This window comes from Panthera leo, chromosome D3, assembly GCF_018350215.1.
Source record: "Panthera leo isolate Ple1 chromosome D3, P.leo_Ple1_pat1.1, whole genome shotgun sequence".
Lineage (NCBI taxonomy): Eukaryota > Metazoa > Chordata > Mammalia > Carnivora > Felidae > Panthera > Panthera leo.
In genome coordinates, this window is record NC_056690.1 from 13,676,017 (window position 1) to 13,692,588 (window position 16,572).

At 59.6% G+C, this 16,572-nt stretch overlaps 1 protein-coding gene across 3 annotated transcripts in view; it reads right to left on the reverse strand.

Annotated features, from left to right (window-relative positions):
• Positions 1-415: 415 nt before the first annotated feature.
• The window catches only part of TESC (tescalcin), a 51,650-nt gene continuing 35,493 nt past the window's right edge, over positions 416-16,572 (reverse strand). The window contains exons 3-9 of one of the 3 annotated variants that reach the window (XM_042909846.1): positions 12,609-12,689; positions 8,294-8,433; positions 6,612-6,673; positions 6,402-6,509; positions 2,765-2,861; positions 2,587-2,634; positions 645-687 (exon numbers count right to left, since the gene is read on the reverse strand). In XM_042909846.1, coding sequence (XP_042765780.1) covers positions 2,627-2,634; positions 2,765-2,861; positions 6,402-6,509; positions 6,612-6,673; positions 8,294-8,433; positions 12,609-12,689 — 496 coding nt within the window. In that variant the 3' untranslated portion in view covers positions 645-687; positions 2,587-2,626. Of the gene's footprint in view, positions 688-2,586; positions 2,635-2,764; positions 2,862-6,401; positions 6,510-6,611; positions 6,674-8,293; positions 8,434-12,608; positions 12,690-16,572 lie in introns of all 3 variants that reach the window. The other 2 variants (XM_042909845.1, XM_042909847.1) reach the window with 2 other exon arrangements.

A 16,572-nucleotide genomic window follows, 5' to 3' on the forward strand; every position in this document is an offset into this window, starting at 1 on the left:
CCACCACCACCGGGGACTGCCACATGCCGGCCTGGGAGGGTGTGGACGCACCCAGCCCGACCTCGGCAGCCAGGCCCGGAGTCCAGTGCCCCGGGTACCGTCGGCGGGCTTGGGCACATCACCGCAGGTCCCCCTTATCTCCTCTGGCCTAGATGCTCAGTCACAATACCAAGGAAACCACACCGCCTGCGTCCCGGCCACCACGGCACGAGGAGCTGCCTCGTCTTACTAATCACCGCCCGGCATTCATGCAAAGGAGCAAACCTTGCACCCAAAATACACCAGAGAAGGTCTGGGGGGAAAAAAAAAACTCCCCTTTTCCAAACCAGCCTTTGAAAATCAGCTGTCCTGTTCAGCCTCGTGCCACCGGGTGGCCAGGCCACCGAGTGGACGTGGGGAACAGACAGGAGCCATGTTCATTAACAAACCAACCGTCTTCTTTTTTATTAGAGATAAAAACAGAGTAGTCCCACATACCACACCCTCGGGAAAACAGGACGGCAGAGGGGGGCTATTTACAAGAGCTGCAGCAGGACACGGGTGGCCTCGGGCCCCGAGGGCGGCTGCGGACCCCGGTGCGGCTTCCGGGGGGGCGGGGATGCCTGCAGGTCAGTGGCAAAGGGCGATGGTTTCCATATTGAGGAAGCGGACGTGCATCTTGGTCTCGATGTCTATTCCCTGCCAGATCTGCAACGGACAGAGCAGCAGCACTGAGCACGCGTCCCTGCCGCCACCGGGCCCGCGTCCCCGCCCTCCCCTCCACCAGGACAGGTGACAACCAGAGGGCCGGTTTCAAGGCTGTGAGCCGAGCGAGGAAAAGAAACTTCCACCTGCCTTTCTGCGGGTTAATTTGGCTCTGACGCGTGGATCCTTTCCGACGCCGTCACAGCAGGTTGTTATTAAGTGCTGGACCCAAGCTCTTCACTCCAAGTCATTCCCGTCCCACCCACCACACTTCAGGCTCTGCGATTTTCACGCAAGTTCCTTAACCCCAGTAAACCTCTTCATCAGCACCACGCCGGGACCACCACCTGCACTGCCCACGTTAAGTCACGCGATGTCGGGGGCTCAGAGGGGATCACCCGTGGAAACATTCTGTAAACTATTAGGCGCTGTGCGTTAGTCGCACCGTTTCATTAAGCCATCCTCGCTAATTAAAAGGTCACGACCGTTTGGTGTTTACAGCCTCCCTGGGATAAGCCACCTCTGTTCTACGTAGCCAAGCTCACGCCCGGGAAAGGGCAAAGATGTCCACAGGCACGTACCTGGCACGGGTTCTGCCGTGACAGTCCACCCTGGCCACGGCCCCGGGGGACATCTGACCCCAACTGCCACGCTACGAGCCCCCCCACTCCCAGGACTGCGCTTGCCAGCTCTTTGGCCACTCGGCGCGGCGGGGAGGCCCGAGAGGGCCGCAGACGGAGAAACGGCCAGACCTGGCTCGGCCTCCCCGCTTGTGAGAACTTCTAACACTCAAGCTGTCGCCTGCAGCATCTCCAGGGCCTGCCACCAGGCTGCAGTCAGAGTCCTGCCGGCACCCAAGCTGCTTTCTGGGATCCTGCACCTGTTCTTGGTGTGGTGCCGGGAGGGGGCAGAGAAAACAGACCCGGTTCCTGGGGAAGGTCGTGGGGCACCCGGGGTGCTTTCTGCTAAATGCCAGGTGGGAACAGGGTCACCGGCAAGGCCCAGGGGAGGGGAGGGGCCGGCCGGTCAGGAAGGGCCCCCACGGGGTGGGGACAGGCTTGGGGAACACTGGAGGCCTCGGGTGGGGGGCAGAGGGAGCCTTCCCGGGAAGAAGCTGGGTCTCACAGGCTCTTCGCCCTGCCCGGCCCCGGTGGGTACAAGGTGGAAGAGGCTGCCCACCCCCCTTCCTGCAGAGCTGGCAGCTGACTGGCCAGGTTAGGAGCACAGCCCGGGCGGAGTGCCCATCGAGCTGCCCCCGGGCTCCATGGGGCCGTGACCGCCCAAGTCCCGGCCCGGCTCCAGGCCCGGGCCCATCAGCGCCCTCGGGCGGGTCAGAGGCTGGCGCGGCAGGCTGGACTGGGACCTCTGGGTCGTGTTCCCCTGACTTCCTGTCCTAATCCTAGAATGAGCCTGGTGGCCTGCTGTCGGGGCACTCGGCACCAGGCAGGCAGGTTCATCTCCCTCCGCCGGGCACCTGCCAGTCCGAGCAGTGAGGGGGTCCCGGTTCCCAACCTCGGAGCACGTTTGTGACGGCAGGGGCCTGGTGTCCACCCGTGGGGGCTGGGAGAATGGGCAGCTAGGTCCAAGGCACGGGAGAAGCGAGGGGCTAAACCCCACTCCGCTGACTCCACTATGTGACTCGCAGGCATAGAACATTCCAGAACCCGGTTCCGACTGTCGGCAGTGACGCTTCTGACACGGGGACCGGGGACTTGTGGGGGAGAAACGGTATCGTTGCGGCCCTTTTGTACGGCTCTAGTTGCTCTGACCACGTGTGACTATTGCCCTCCCGATAAAAATAAGTACAGCCGTGCGTGCCCCCTCTCCACAGAGGTGCCAGTCTCCTCCTGCCCAGCGGGCAGGAACCCCCCTCAGCCCCCACCTCTGCTCCTAGACACCCACCTTCAGGAAGTCGTCGAAGGTGATCCCCTCGTACACCTGGTCAGGCTCCTGGGGACAGAGCACACGCAGAGTGAGCCGCCTCCCCCGGGGGGACCCCCATCCCCCCCCCCCCCCCTGCCGCCCCGGGACGCAGATGGTCGGGCCCATTCAGTCACGAGAAGCAGGGGTCCCTCCGGACCTGCTGCTTCCAGTCGGAAGCCAGTCCCTCTGAATTCCATCTCGGACTGGAAGGGAGGGTGTGGGCTGACCAGGGCCCCGAGGCCCCCAGGGAGAACCTGGTGGGTGAGGGTGGAAAGGAAGGCGGTGGGCACAGAGGCACGGGCTCCCCTTCCCCCCAGCCGCCCTGCTGCCATTTCCCGGTCCTGCGTCACCATGCCCGCACTGACCCTCTGAGCTCCCAGACCACTGGGGCAAGGGGGGTCAAGGGCCGGCCCGTGCGGCCCACCCCTCTCGCCCAGTGAGTCACCGTGATAATGCCTGCCCGCTGGGCCTCTCACCCACCTAGTCATGGCCAGTGCCAGTCTCCACCTGTGTCCTTCCTGCTCTGGGCACACGTGACCTCATGAGACCAGAGGTGGGGCTCCTGCCCCTCGTACGACTATCTCGGGCTCTGGCACAGCTAAGGCTCCCCAGACCTCACCCCTGCCTGCAGCACTCTGACCGAAAGCCCGGCTGCCGTCCCGTGTCCATCAACAGAAGACTGGCTAAATAAATCGTGGTCCTCCATGCTATTGATTACCAAGCATCCATTAAGAAGGAAGGGGTCGATCCCTCCATGCAGATATGGAAAAGGCTCCAAGATGCATAGTGGAAAAAAACAAACACGCAGAAAGAGGTCTGCAGATCCGTGCTTCTTCCTGTATCGCTAACCAGACTGTCGCCATCTGCCCTGGGGACGTGTGGGGTCAGCAGAGGCAAAGGAGTCTGGTCAGTTCCATTGTGTGCACGTCAAAAATAAAAGACACACGTGTACGTCGGTGTGTGTTGGAAAATAAACTCCAGCAAGGATGCTTCCCTCTAGGGAGGAGTGGTTGAGGGGGAGAAGGGCACGGAGAATTCACCTCTCTTCCTATACCTCCCTGCAATTTTTTTTTAACCTTTTTAATGTTCTATTTGTTGAGAGTGAGAGAGTGAGAGAGTGAGAGAGTGAGAGAGTGAGAGAGTGAGAGAGAGAGAGAGAGAGCGTGAGTGGTGGCAGGCAGGGGAGGAGGGAGGCAGAGAGAGAGGGAGACACAGAATCAGACACAGGTTCCAGGCTCTGAGCTGTCAGCACAGAGCCCGATGCGGGGCTCGAACTCACAAACCGCGAGATCATGACCTGAGCCGAAGTTGGATGCTTAACCGACTCAGCCACCCAGGCGCCCCTAGAGTTGTTCTGATGTGTATTTAGTAGCAGGCGCTCAGTGTCTGCTATTCGGGTTCTGTTCTCAGTCCCATTTTACAGATAAGGCCACTGAGGTGCACAGAGGCAAGGCCACCTGCCTGCCCAGCTGGGAGTAGCACGGCTGACTCCCAAGTGTCTGATAGGATTCTTCACCCTCTGGGGTTTCTTTACACTTGTTTTTAACACAGAAAACAAATCTATATATGCGTCTTAATTTTGTAAATGTGACCAGTTCTCCAATCCCCGGGCAGGTCCCTGGGGCTCCCTGCTCCTCCCGCCCAGGGGCGCAGGGAGAGGTGGGTGCCCCCTCTCTGAAGGCAACCCCCGGGTCCCCTGGGGCAGCCGAGGGGAGCTAATTATAGACCAGGCTCTGTATCCTGGGGGGAGGGGGGGAACCCAAGCTGAGACCCCAGCCAAGCAGCCCCACCCTCAAGCCACAAGACCGTCCAGAGAAAGCACTCTGGGAAGAAAGCACTGCCCCGATCAATAACCGGCTCTGGAAGTCCATTAACGCGGGGCGATGGATGGGCTGGCTTCGGTGGGCTGCACAGGCTGGAACGCTCGGCGTCCTCGGAGGCCGGATGGTATTGAACCGCGCGGCCGGCCCTCACCCTGTGCGTGCGTGTGCATAGCTCACGTTTATCCGGCTGACGTTGACACGAGAAAACATTTTCAGGGCACACGGGGGACCCGTAAGTAGAGAGAGAGGCTCGGGACACACACCCGGGAGGCGGCCACGGGCTCTCAGATACCCCCGCTTCTGAGGTCGTGTGCCTTTTATGCAGATGAGCAGCTGCCAGCTGCCAACAGTTTCACTGCAGCAAATTAAGGAAACTGTCACCGGTTGCCACCGGAGCGAGACGGGGAGCAATTTGGAGGAGGAGAGTGTAATTAAGTCAAATGGGAATTTGGCTCCGCGGCACGGCAGGGGGATCCCTGCGCTCTCCACGGAGGTCGCCAGCCCTTTCTGCCGCAGTTAATCTGCTGAGTGGGGGGGTGGTTTCACCAAAGCCAGACGCCTCCCCCTGGGCCGCAGAAGCAGACCGATAAAATGCAGGCCAATAAAATGACCACAGCCCCTGCCTCTGGGAGCAGGCCCCGGGCGTGCCAGGACCCTCGATGGCAGGCCGGGGGCACAGACAGCAGGTCCCGGCGGGAACACACCCCTCCACTCGGGCCGTGCTGAACCCAACGCCATAAAGGCATCTAGAGCCACAGCCGCTTTAAGCACAAGGTATGAGGAGGTTGACGGTTTGGTGGGACCCACCGAAACCCTCAGGGAACGCAGTCATCGAGATGGTCGGGTGCCCGTCCTGTCCTCAAGGTCCCCCGGGGCTCAAAGCCACTGTGCCGGGCTAGCCAGGCTAGACCCGGTCCTACGAGAGTGTGTCCAGCGGGCACAGTAAAGATCACTGCCCCCAATTCCAGAAAGTTCCTTATGTCCTCGGGCCTCAGTTTCCCCACCAGTAAAATGGGACTAAAAACCTATGAAACAACGCACGTCTGCACAGGCCGTGCGGTCACACTCAGGGAGAGGAGCCTACCTGCGGGTGCCCCACACGCCCGACAGCCACCGCTCGCCGGGCCCAGTGCGGCGACCGCTCGGCTCACCGTCTGTTTCTGGGCCCCTCCAGTTAATGGCTCTTCACTGGGGACCATCCCGGCCTCCTGCCAGGGACATCTGGCCACGTCTGGGGACACCCTTGGTTGTCACGACTAGGAGGGGGTGACTGACGTCTAGTGGGTGAAGGCCAGGGGCGGGGCTAAACACCCTACGACACACAGGACAGTCCCCACCACGGACGGCTGTCCCGCGTGGCACTCTGAGAAATGACCCAGCCGTTTCCTACCAGCGCAGCCCCGACGAGCACGTGTGTGGAGGCTCCAATGCTCCTGCCTGTCCTCCTCCCCCGTCAGCCTTGCCCCAGGCCCTCGGCAGCCACACGTCCCCCTCCACGGCTACCTGCCTCTGGCCCCCGCATCACTTCTGGGGCCGGCCGGGGGCTCCCCCTCCACAGTCGCCATCCCCGAGGTCAACACCCCCCTCCTCTGTCCCGTTTTCATGTGCCCCCCACTCCCGGCTCCACACGGGTCCCCAGACTAGGTGGCCCTGCTGACCCCTTCTCCAGACCAGAAATGCCCTCCCAGCCACTCGTCGTCAACTGCGTGTGGCACGCTGACAGCAGGGCTCGGGGGGGTGGGAGGCTACAAACTGCGGGGGCTTCCTGGCGGGGCCTCCACTCCAGGGGTCTCCCCGGGGCGGGAAAGCAGTGGGGTAAGAGCAGCGAGTCGGACAGGCACCACCAGGCCTTCCAGAAACACGGACCACAAGCAGGGCAAGGTGTGGGAGTTAGCCAAGGGGCAGGGGAGGGGACCGGAGATCCTGGGGACCTGGCTCCCCCTCCCCGCCCCCCTCGGGGACCTGGCTCACCATCTGCCCCACGCACACGCTGGCCGCCTCCATCATGGCCCCGTCGGCGATGGAGCGGGCCGACTCCTTCTCGATGTGCGGGTTTCCCGACAGCAGCTCCTCTACCACCTGCCGGGCGAGTAGACACAGGGTGACCTTGGGCCTCCGTCCAGGCCACCGGGCGGGGAGGTGCCAGGAGCCCTGGCCCGTGGGCAGAGGAGCATACTTTACATTTCGATATTCCTCCAGGGTGATGCGGCCGTCGCTGTCCGAGTCATACATGTGGAACAGAACTGGGGGCGGCGGCGGGGGGAGAGAGAAGGGCTTGGTCAGACGAGCCAGGAGGGGACCCCCGGGTCCTCCTGCTCCCCCAACCTTCCTGCTCAGAAAGCTACCTCCAAATGAGCAAAAGACACCCATAATGAACCCTAAACGGCAACCGTAGGGGTCAAGGGCAAAGGCCATGGGTCCAGACCGCCTACTTCCTGGCGGGTGACCTTGGGCAAGTGACCTAACTTCTGAGCCTCGGCTCGCCCACCTATAAAACGAGAGCAACAACAACAACAGTGTCCACTTCGAGGCGTCCCGAGGGCTCAGTGAGCCACCGAGCTGGGGGGTTAGGACCAGCGGTCCCGGCACACTGTCAGCGCAGATGCGACACTCTCGTCGAAGTGAGGACAAATCAACATGATCCCCAAATGTCATTTCCTCAAAGACCCGAGAAGGCAGCTACCATCGGCAGGTCGTGGACCCCGCTGCCCATGTTCCGACCCCTGGCCGGTCTGAGCCGGTCCCTGGTGGGCCCGAAGGACACCAGCGCCTCCTCTCCTCTGGTTATCCCACTTGGTGACAGTCCTTTGTTCCTTTACTGGCATCACGCAGCATCCGGCAGCCCAAAGAGGCCAGGAGCCGAAGGGGGCAAGCCCTGCCCCAGCGGCTCACCCTCAAACTCACAAAGTCCCCGGCCTTAACCCCGCAGGGATCAGACGCCCTGAGCCACGCAGCGTGTGGCAAACGTCATTTCTTCTCATCCACACGTGACCCCGTGAGGCAAGGCTGCCCTGAGCCCGTTTCACAGACTGCACCGTCGAAGCTCAGACAAGTTAACGTGTTTGCCCACGGCTGCCCCATGAAGGGAAGGGAAACCAGGGGCCCCCACGACCTCTGACCTGGCCCTTGGAGCAGGTGGGCAGCTGGGCCGCCACCAGGCTGCCCCCGGTCCAGGATGCCGTCGGAAGGCCTCGGGCCACCCAGCCCGGGGAAGTTCCCGGCAGCCCTCCCGTCTGCATTCCAGAGCTAAATACAGCCCAGTCCCCGTGTTTACATGTTCCTGCCGATGAGGCTGAGCCTCGGGTGGGGTGGGGGTGGGATGTCAGGAGTCGTGGGAAAGTCCACACGGGGGACGGACATGTGGCGCAGGGGACCCTGGGACCCTGTGCTGCTTGGCCAGCCCGGATCACAGCCAACCCCGCTCCAGAGCCCGGAGGCCCGGGGGGTTCCTCCAGGACATACCAGCCAGAGGCTCGTCCCATGAACTTGGCATTTGAGGCGCCTCGAGGACGAGGGAAGCCAGGGTCTCTGCCTACGTGACCTCACTGAGCCTCACAACGGGCTGTGTTCACCATCAGCACGTGTCCTGGTTCAAGGCCACACGTCTGCCTAGTGGAAGGGGCCCGACTGGAGCCCAGGTCCTGGCTCTGTTCCCGTCACCCACTCCACCCCCCGCCTTTCCCCCAAAACACCAGCTGCTGGGGGGTGTCCACGAGGAGGCCACCACGGCGCGGCCTGGGAGGAGAAACACCAGTGGGGGCCTTCCCGGGTGCCGTAACCTGGGACCGGCGTCCCCCCACCCACCCCACCCCCCGTGCTCGCCCACCGCCTGCCGCAGGGGCGCGACCCCCATGCTCACGCACATCTCAGCTTCTCCTTCCGGCACAGCTGCACCTGCTCCTCGTCCATGGTGGTGTCGATGGGCCGGAAGTAGGACATGATGGTCAGGAAGTCCTCAAAGTTGATCTCGTCGGCCAGGCCACTGGATCCCTTGCGCAGGTTCCTGTGGGAGCAGAGACGGGAAGTCAGCAACGGATTAAACGCCGGATCTTACCCTTTGAGCACCGATGCTTCCGAGAACTCGGCCCTTCTGGGCACACGCCCCGCCCACGGGGGCCGTCCTAGCCTTGGGGTCTGTTTCCCAGCAACCTGCTTATGGGGTGCGGGGCAGCGGGGGGGGGGGGATGGTGGATGGGGGTGGGGAGGAGGTGCTGCCCTCCCCGAGCTCAGCATGAGGGGGGCAGGGGGAGACACAGTTGCACTGCTGTTGGTGAAGGCCGGGGTGGAGGGCTGCCTGGGTGCTACAGTGCGCAGGGCGGGGCCCTCAAGGGTGGGGAAACCAAGGCACCAAGCACTTCAGTAACTCACCAAACTGACCCTTTCCTTCAGATCCAGGGCGGGCAACCGCGGCCCGCGGGCCAAACCCTGCCTGCGGCCGATTTTTGCACGGTTTGTGAACCGAGAAGGGCTTTTATGTTTTCGAATGGTTGCAAATAGGTTTTCGGGGAGAAAAAAACCCGAAACGGCAGCAGCACTTCATGACAAACTTTGGTAAAAATCACATAACATTTGCAAGTCAACGTCTGTAAATAAAGTTTTATTGGCACACAGCCACGCCCATTCATTTGCTGTCTGTGGCTGCTTTCCTGCTACCAAGGCAGAGCTGAGCAGCCCTGACAGACACCGCGTGGCCCACGAAGCCTAAAATATTTACTCTGTGGCCTTTTGCAGAAAAAGTTTGCCGACTCCTGCTGTCTATCAGCTGCCTCAAACTCCAGCACGGTGGTCAGCTTGGCTGAGTAATCGCTTTACTACCAAAGTGAAAAGTCTACTCTTAATTTCAGGGGTTTTTTTTAGCAAGTCAAGGCGGGCTCCAGGTGGTCGCTGCTGACCTGCTTTTCAGAAGGGGCAAGAAGGGTTCGTGTTCCAAGTGAGGCTCAAGCTGGGTCAGCCTCGTGGCCGGCCCGGTGCCAGGCATACAGCAGGCGCTCAGCAGATGGGCAGTTTCCCTTCTCTTCTGCAAAGATGCCCAGCTCAGACACTATTTTTCAATCCTTAACTTCCCGAGGATCCCGTAAGATGGAACCCTTCGAGGTGGGGAAGGACCCTGCTCACACCGCCCTCCAGACCGGCTTCTCCGTCCACAGTCCTGTTCCTGAAGGGTCTCGGGAGGCAAGGCTGACCGTGGTATTTCGTGGGAAGAAAATTCTGTCTCTGGCCTCCCCGCTCCAAAGTCCTTCTTCACCACGCCCCTCGGAACTTCTAGGACGAGGAGTGAAGAACTATGGGATGTACAGGCTCTCAGCTGCAGCGTCCGGGCTGTTCTGGGGACTCGCTGGGGGAGCCCTTCCTCAGTCGTCCCCTCTTCAGAGACTTCCAGGCTGCCTGCCCACTCGCCTACCTGCCATGGCCACCCAGCTCCGCCATTCCCAGCAGGACCCTCCCCCGCTGTGCTCCAAGAGCAGCCACGTGGGCTTTTGCAAAACGCAGATCAGACCCCACTGCTCCCCTGCCCGAAGCCGTCCAGAGGCATCGGTTCTCAGGGTAACCCCAGCTCCCCCACCTGCTATCCCAGGCCCGGAAGGCAGGTATTGGTCTCACCAGCCACCCCAGCCCTGGACGACCCTTCCTGCCGCACTCCGGCCCCCACAGGCTTGTCCGGATGTCTATCTTCTGGACACTCGATATCCCCCGACCGCCTGACATCACTTCCTTCCTCCTGTGGCAGCACCGCGTCTGCACCAGCCCTCCGCCAGCTGTCCTAACTCCGGACCCTCCGAGGAAGGGGGGGCCTTGTCCCTCCTGCCTCTCACTGACCGCCCCGAAGTCCAGTCCCCGAGCCAGACGGAGGCCTCAGCTCCGCCCCGCTCCCACGCCCCGTCCCCTCAGCCGACACCGGAATGCCACCCGAGAGCTGAAAAACCAGCTCCTGAGGCCGCTCCCAGTTCCCACGGGTGACGGACGAAAGCCAAGCTGCGACCTCGGGTCAGATTTAAGGCCCCCAAACGTTCTCGCCCACGCCAGGAGTGCCCTCTCTCTCTCTCGTCCGAATACGCTCCCTGCTAGGCCAGTGGGGAGGAATGAAGGACCAGCCTGCGGGTTCCCGGCCCAGGCTGGCTCCCGCAGGCCCCGGGGAGCCGGCTTTGCTGGTCCCTCCGGGGCCACCACCCTCTCCCCACCCGAGTGGACCTCGTGCTACGGGAGACACTGGCCCCTCCAGCTCCACCCCACGGAAGGCTGGGTCCCTGGTGCCCGGCCAGCTACCCAGGTGGCCAGGTCCGCACGGAGCCTTTTGGAAACAAGCATCCCCTTACAGACCCACACGCGGCAGGCACGCGGACAACACGCACACATCCTCACCCCCCCTTGTCGCGCCAGGCACCACTAGGCTCTGGTCACCCTCTGCCATCTTCCTGTGACACCTTTCAACCCTAGACCCCCCCGACCCATATCAACTCCCCCGGCACCCCCTCCCGCCACCTGTCAGCCTCACTGCCCACCGAGGCCTCCCTCCGAGACCCTTCACGCAGAACCAGGGTTACAAGGAGGTGGGGGCTCTGAATTCCAGCCCCACCTCCACCACGGACCGTGCGCCTTCCCCCCGGCGACGGGACAATCCGCCGTGAAGGTTCCTTCAGCGCTGCTCGTCACCTCCAACCCCGGACCAGACTCTCACTCCGTCCTCTGGCATCCCCTTCCCGGTGGCGCAAAGCTGCCCACGGCTCTCCGGCTCCCCTCAGCAGCCCTGCCTCCAGCCTGGGGGACCGCAGGACGCCGCCCTCCCGGGCCCCTACAACGCGCTGGCGGCCAGAGTGTGCACTCCACACCCCACCTTAAACCCATCAGCGCCCCCCCCCCTGCCCCCGCCACTGCTCTCAGGTTGAGGTCAAGACCCCTCTTACTGGTCAAGAGGCCGCACGATGCAGCTCTGCCCTCCGCACCCCTCTCCTCTTGCGTGGCCTGTGCTCCGGCCAGACCTCCTTTCTGCCACACACACTCGCTGTACTTTCTTGTGCCGCAGGGCCTTTGTACATGCAGTTCTGTCCTCCCAGAACACCTCTTCTCTCTGCTTTGCCTCATTAACTCTTGGTCACTGTCTCAGGCCTTGCCCCGCATCTTCCAGGGCAGCTGAGGACTCCTACCCCTACCCCACAAACCTGAAACCTGTCCGGAAGTCACTGCCCATCTTCTGGCCACAGCATGGCTGTTCCCTTCCTCCCTCTTTCTGCCGGTTCTCCCGGTTTCTCGGCCATCTCTGCAGACACTGGCTGTCAGGCATATGGTCCTCGTGTGTTTGCCCACAGGCCCTGGCAGCCTGGAGAGGGCGTACCCGACCCGAATCTTGCTGGAGCCTCAGACAGAGCGAGCCCCCATCCAGTCACGCGAGTCTCGCAACTCCAACAACACTGGACGGTTGAGGACACGAGCTCTGCTTGGAGCCTCAGCTCTGGGACACTGGCCCAGGTGCACCGCCTCCCTGTGCCTCAGTTTCCCGGTAAGTCAGGGCAATGAGAATGATAGCCAACCTGGTACACATCAGATCAGTGTACCCTCAGCAATCCTGCGAGGCAGATGCTATCGTTACACCCGTTTTACAGGTAAGGAAACTGAGGTAGCCTCTGAAATCATCCTCAACGATCCCCACCTCCTGGCACTCAGCCCTGTGTGGTCCCCTCTCCTCGTGTGGGAGGCCCTGGTGACTCACTTCTCATGAAGAGGACACAGAAAAACTGATGGGAGGTCCCTGAAGTGGGGCCTGCCGGCAGCCACGTGTGTGAGCTTGGAAACAGAGCCGCCCCCCGTCGAGCCTTCAGATTGCTGGAGCCCCAGTGCCTTTGAACCCGAGAACTCAGATAGTTTGCCCATGGGTCCCTCATGTACAGAAACAGTGAGGTGGTATTTGTTTTAAACCGCTAAGTACTGGGATAATTTGTCACGCAGTCATAGCTAACTAATACACAGGCCTAGAGGGACTGAGTGAGCTGCCCAGAGTCAACGAGCCAGAGTTGTCTGACCCCAAGCTGTGCTCATAACTCCTACTCAAAGCAACCCCCTCCTCTGCTCAATGGCTTAAGGAGACATTCGGAGCACACAGCACCATAAGAAGGTACAAAGGGAAAACACTCCCTCAAGGCCAAAGTCATCTGCCATCGGGCCGGTTCAGGGACAAGGGCCCACCTGTTGTCGAAGAAGGCACGGACGATTTTGGAGCGGATCGGGTTGAGCTCCAGGTCAGGAACATTGTTGAAGTTCTCTTTGCTGAGTTCCAGGAAGGAGAAGCACCAGGAAAAGAAAGAGGGGGGGAAAAAATCAAATGTCAGATGGCAGGTCCACCACTTATCGGGCTGTATTTTTAATCCTGAGCCAATCCCACAAGAAGAGTCCAGAGAGGAGACTGGAACGTGCTGCATTGATCTGCCCCCACTCTAACCTTTGACTGGCAGGAGCTGGGAGGATTCGGAGGCTCAAAGATGCTACGTGTCTTCGACGTTCACCCTCAGAAAAACACGGAGACACAAGATGTGCACCCCACCCCGAGGACTCCGAGGCCACCGGAGGCCCATCCCAGACCCCCAGGTAAGGAGACCCTGGTTGGGCCATTCTGGAACTGGGGCAGCAGAATGGTGGCTTGGACACCAGAAGATAGTCTGACGAGTCCTCAGTGGGTGGCATGGAGAGTTACTGCGTGCCCCAGCAATTCCACTCCCAGATATACGGCCAAGAGAAACGAAAACACGCATCCACGTAAAGACTCGTACGTGCGTGGTACAGCGGCCTTACTCATAAGAGCCACAAAGTGGGAATCTCCCAAGTGTCTGTGAACCGATAAGTCGATAAATCGCGGTCGATTCTCCAGCCATAAAAAGGAAAGAAGTAGGGATCCACGCTGCAACACAGAGGAGCCTTGAAAACACTAGATGTGCTGAGTAAAAGCAGCCAGACGCCAAAGACCACACAGTGTGATTCCATCTACACGAAACATCTAGAACGGGTAAATCCGTAGAGACGGAAAGTAGACCGGTGGTTGCCAGGGGCTGGGAGAATGACGGAAAGGGACAGCAAAGGTACAAGGTTTCTTTAGAGGATGATCAAAATATTCTGAAATTGACTGTGGGGCTGGACACACACCTTCAAGGATTCTAAAAGCCACGGAATTATATACACTTTTTTAAGATTTTATTTTTAAGTGATCTATACCCAACGTGGGGCTTGAACTCACAACCCCGAGATCAAGAGTCGCCTGCTCTACCCACTGAGGCAGCCAGGCACCCCTGGAATTATACATTTTAATGGGCAAGACGTATGGTATGTGACCTGTATTTCGGTAAAGATGTTTAAAACAACAAAAAAACAAACAACAACAAAAAAAACGATGCTGGCTTGGGGTGGGAGAGGGTGAATTTCAAACCCAGCTACCCTGTCACTGGGTCATACAGGCTGCGGGTCCACAGTCCAACCTTCCCACATGAGGCCATCCTCTGTTCTCAGAACCTGCTTCCTACTCACCTCTTTCTTCTGTTCCATGGACTTCAAGGAGTAGTAGCCTTGAAAGGGACCCAAGGCACAGGCTGGTAACCCCGGGGAGCAAGGAGGCACCCAGGCCAGGGAAGAGGAAATAGCAGCTACTTAAAATGAGAATGTCCAGGGGTGGGATATTCATCAGATCTGGAACTCAAAACTAGAACAAAGCCATGCTGGGAAGGAGGAAGTGCCACATACCTGGAGAATTAAGCACTGTTTGAGTTGGAAGCTTCCCGAAGCACATGGCTGACCCCTGTCCCGCCCCCACCCTACCGATGGGGAGACTGAGGCCCAGAGGCAAACGGAGACCTGGTCCTGGCGTTCAGAATCCCCTGCCCCCGTGAGCCCACCCCGACCCACACACTCCTTTCTGTCTTTTTCCTGATGCTCCTGGCCGGGCTGGCTGGTGGGGCGCCGGGCCAAACTCAGGAGCCAGTGTCAGTGGATGCCCGCGTTTTAGATTCCTAAGATCCCAGGTCCAAAGAAGGGGTGCACTCGGGACAGTCGCCTGGGGGATGGAATACTGTTTGGCCATGACAGGGAATGTAGTACGGATACATGCTACGATGTAGACCAACCTTGAAGACATGGCACTAAGTGAAGGAAGCCAGGCACGGGATGCTTGGGTGGTGCAAGCAGTTGAGCATCTGGCTCTTGATTTTGGCTCAGGCTGTGATCTCGCGGTTTGTGAGTTTGAGCCCCGCACCCGGCTCGGTGCTGACAGCTCAGAGCCTGAGGCTGCTTTGGATTCTGTGTCTCCCTCTCTCTCTGCCCCTCGCTCACTTGTGTTTTTTTTTTTCTCTCTCTCTCTCAAAAGTAATTAAACATAAAAAAAAAGAAGGGAAGGGAAGGGAAAAGAAAAGAAAAGAGGAGCAGCCTGGCTCAAAAGGGCCACGTATGAGAGGACCCATTTATACTTGGTGACTGGAAGAGATAAATCCATAGAGACTGAAAGAAGACGACTGGTTGCCAGGGGTAGGGTGCTAGAGGGGTTGATGGCTAATTAGTACAGGGTTTCTTTGGGGGGTGGTGACAGAAATGTCCTCAAATTGATTGCATACTTTCTTTTAATATGCTTTTAAAAATTCTTTTAAATGTTTATTCTTAGAGACAGAGTGTGAGCAGGGGAGGGGCAGGGAGAGAAGGGGAGACACAGAATCCGGGGCAGGCTCCAGGCTCTGAGCTGTCAGCACAGAGCCTGATGCAGGGCTCGAACCCATGAACCATGAGATCATGACCTGAACCAAAGTTGGAAGCTCAACCAAGCCACCCAGGTGCTCCTAATTACATACTTTAAATGGGTAAACTGTACAATAACGTGCATTATATCTCAGTACTGCATTTTTAAAAAATCCCCGAAAATACATTTAAAAACCAAAAAGCAAAGAACCACTGCACTGTGACCGTATTTACGTAAAGAACAAAAGGTACCAACACTAAGCCCTGCAGCTCGAAGTCAGGATACAGGTCAACTGCTTTCGGGGAGGGTGACCAGGAGGGGCCGTGGGGAGGCTTTGAGGCTGAGAACGTTCTGCTCTAGATCTGGGTGTCGGTCATGGGTATGTTCAATCCATGAAAGTCCCTCTCTGTGACCCGACACATTTCTGCTCTTCTCTGTGCACATCATACCCAACTGGAGACAAGAGACAGAATGCCCAGAGACCCCGCATGGGAACACGTCAAGTCAAAGGGGCCACGTGGAGCCGGAGAGAGAATTCTGGGAGAATGGAAAAGCAGCAACCAGCTGCTCCGTGGCGAGTTAGTACATGAGACCCCAAGCCCCCTCTGGCTTTCGTTGGCCAGAGGGTCACGGCTAATTCCTCCTCAGCCTCAGTTTCCTCATCTGTAAAGCAGGCACACAGACGCCATAGACGGAAGCTTTCACACGCCCGAGAGCATGCAGCATGGGGACAGGGACTCTCATTTCCGTAGCCCCACATTCTCAACCTCATACGGCTGGGGGCATCACAGGTGCTCAGGGAGCGGAGTGGAAGGGGTGGTGAGCACGGGTGGGGCTCGCCTCCCGGTTCATTCTGTCCTGAGCACCTGGCTGGCACCAGGCTCAGTTCCCCTCCCAGGTGCCCAGACCTTTAGCTGCTCCCAGGACTTCCCCTTGGATCCTTGGAGACCATCAACCCCCAGCTGTGGCTTGCTGAGCTGGGGAATGGGCTACCAGAGGAGCTGTCCCCCAGAGCTGCTGGAAGGAGCATATTGGGGGACACACCCGGGAAATGGATCTGGTTAATTCCCCGGAAGGGAACAGAGACCATCGACAGGGAAACTGCGGGTTCTAGGGGGTTGGGAGAAACCCGGGCCTATGCTGACTCTGGAAGGAGGCAGGATAGAGGGAAGAAGGACCTCACAGAGCCTGACCAGTGTCTACAGAAGAACGGTAATAAGAAAAGAAGGCTGACCTCCCACTGACAGCAGAGGAGGTGAGGCAGATACTAGGACTCGGACGAGGGCAGTGTCCTGGGTCCTGGCATCACAGCCTTTGGCGGGTCCGTGCAGGTATCTCAGAAGCCCAGCTGCCCTTGCTCCTTCTCTCCGTGGGTGCCTGCTGGATTCCCCCTCAAATCTCAGCTCTCCCTCACACGGGCACCTTACCGATGCCCCGTGC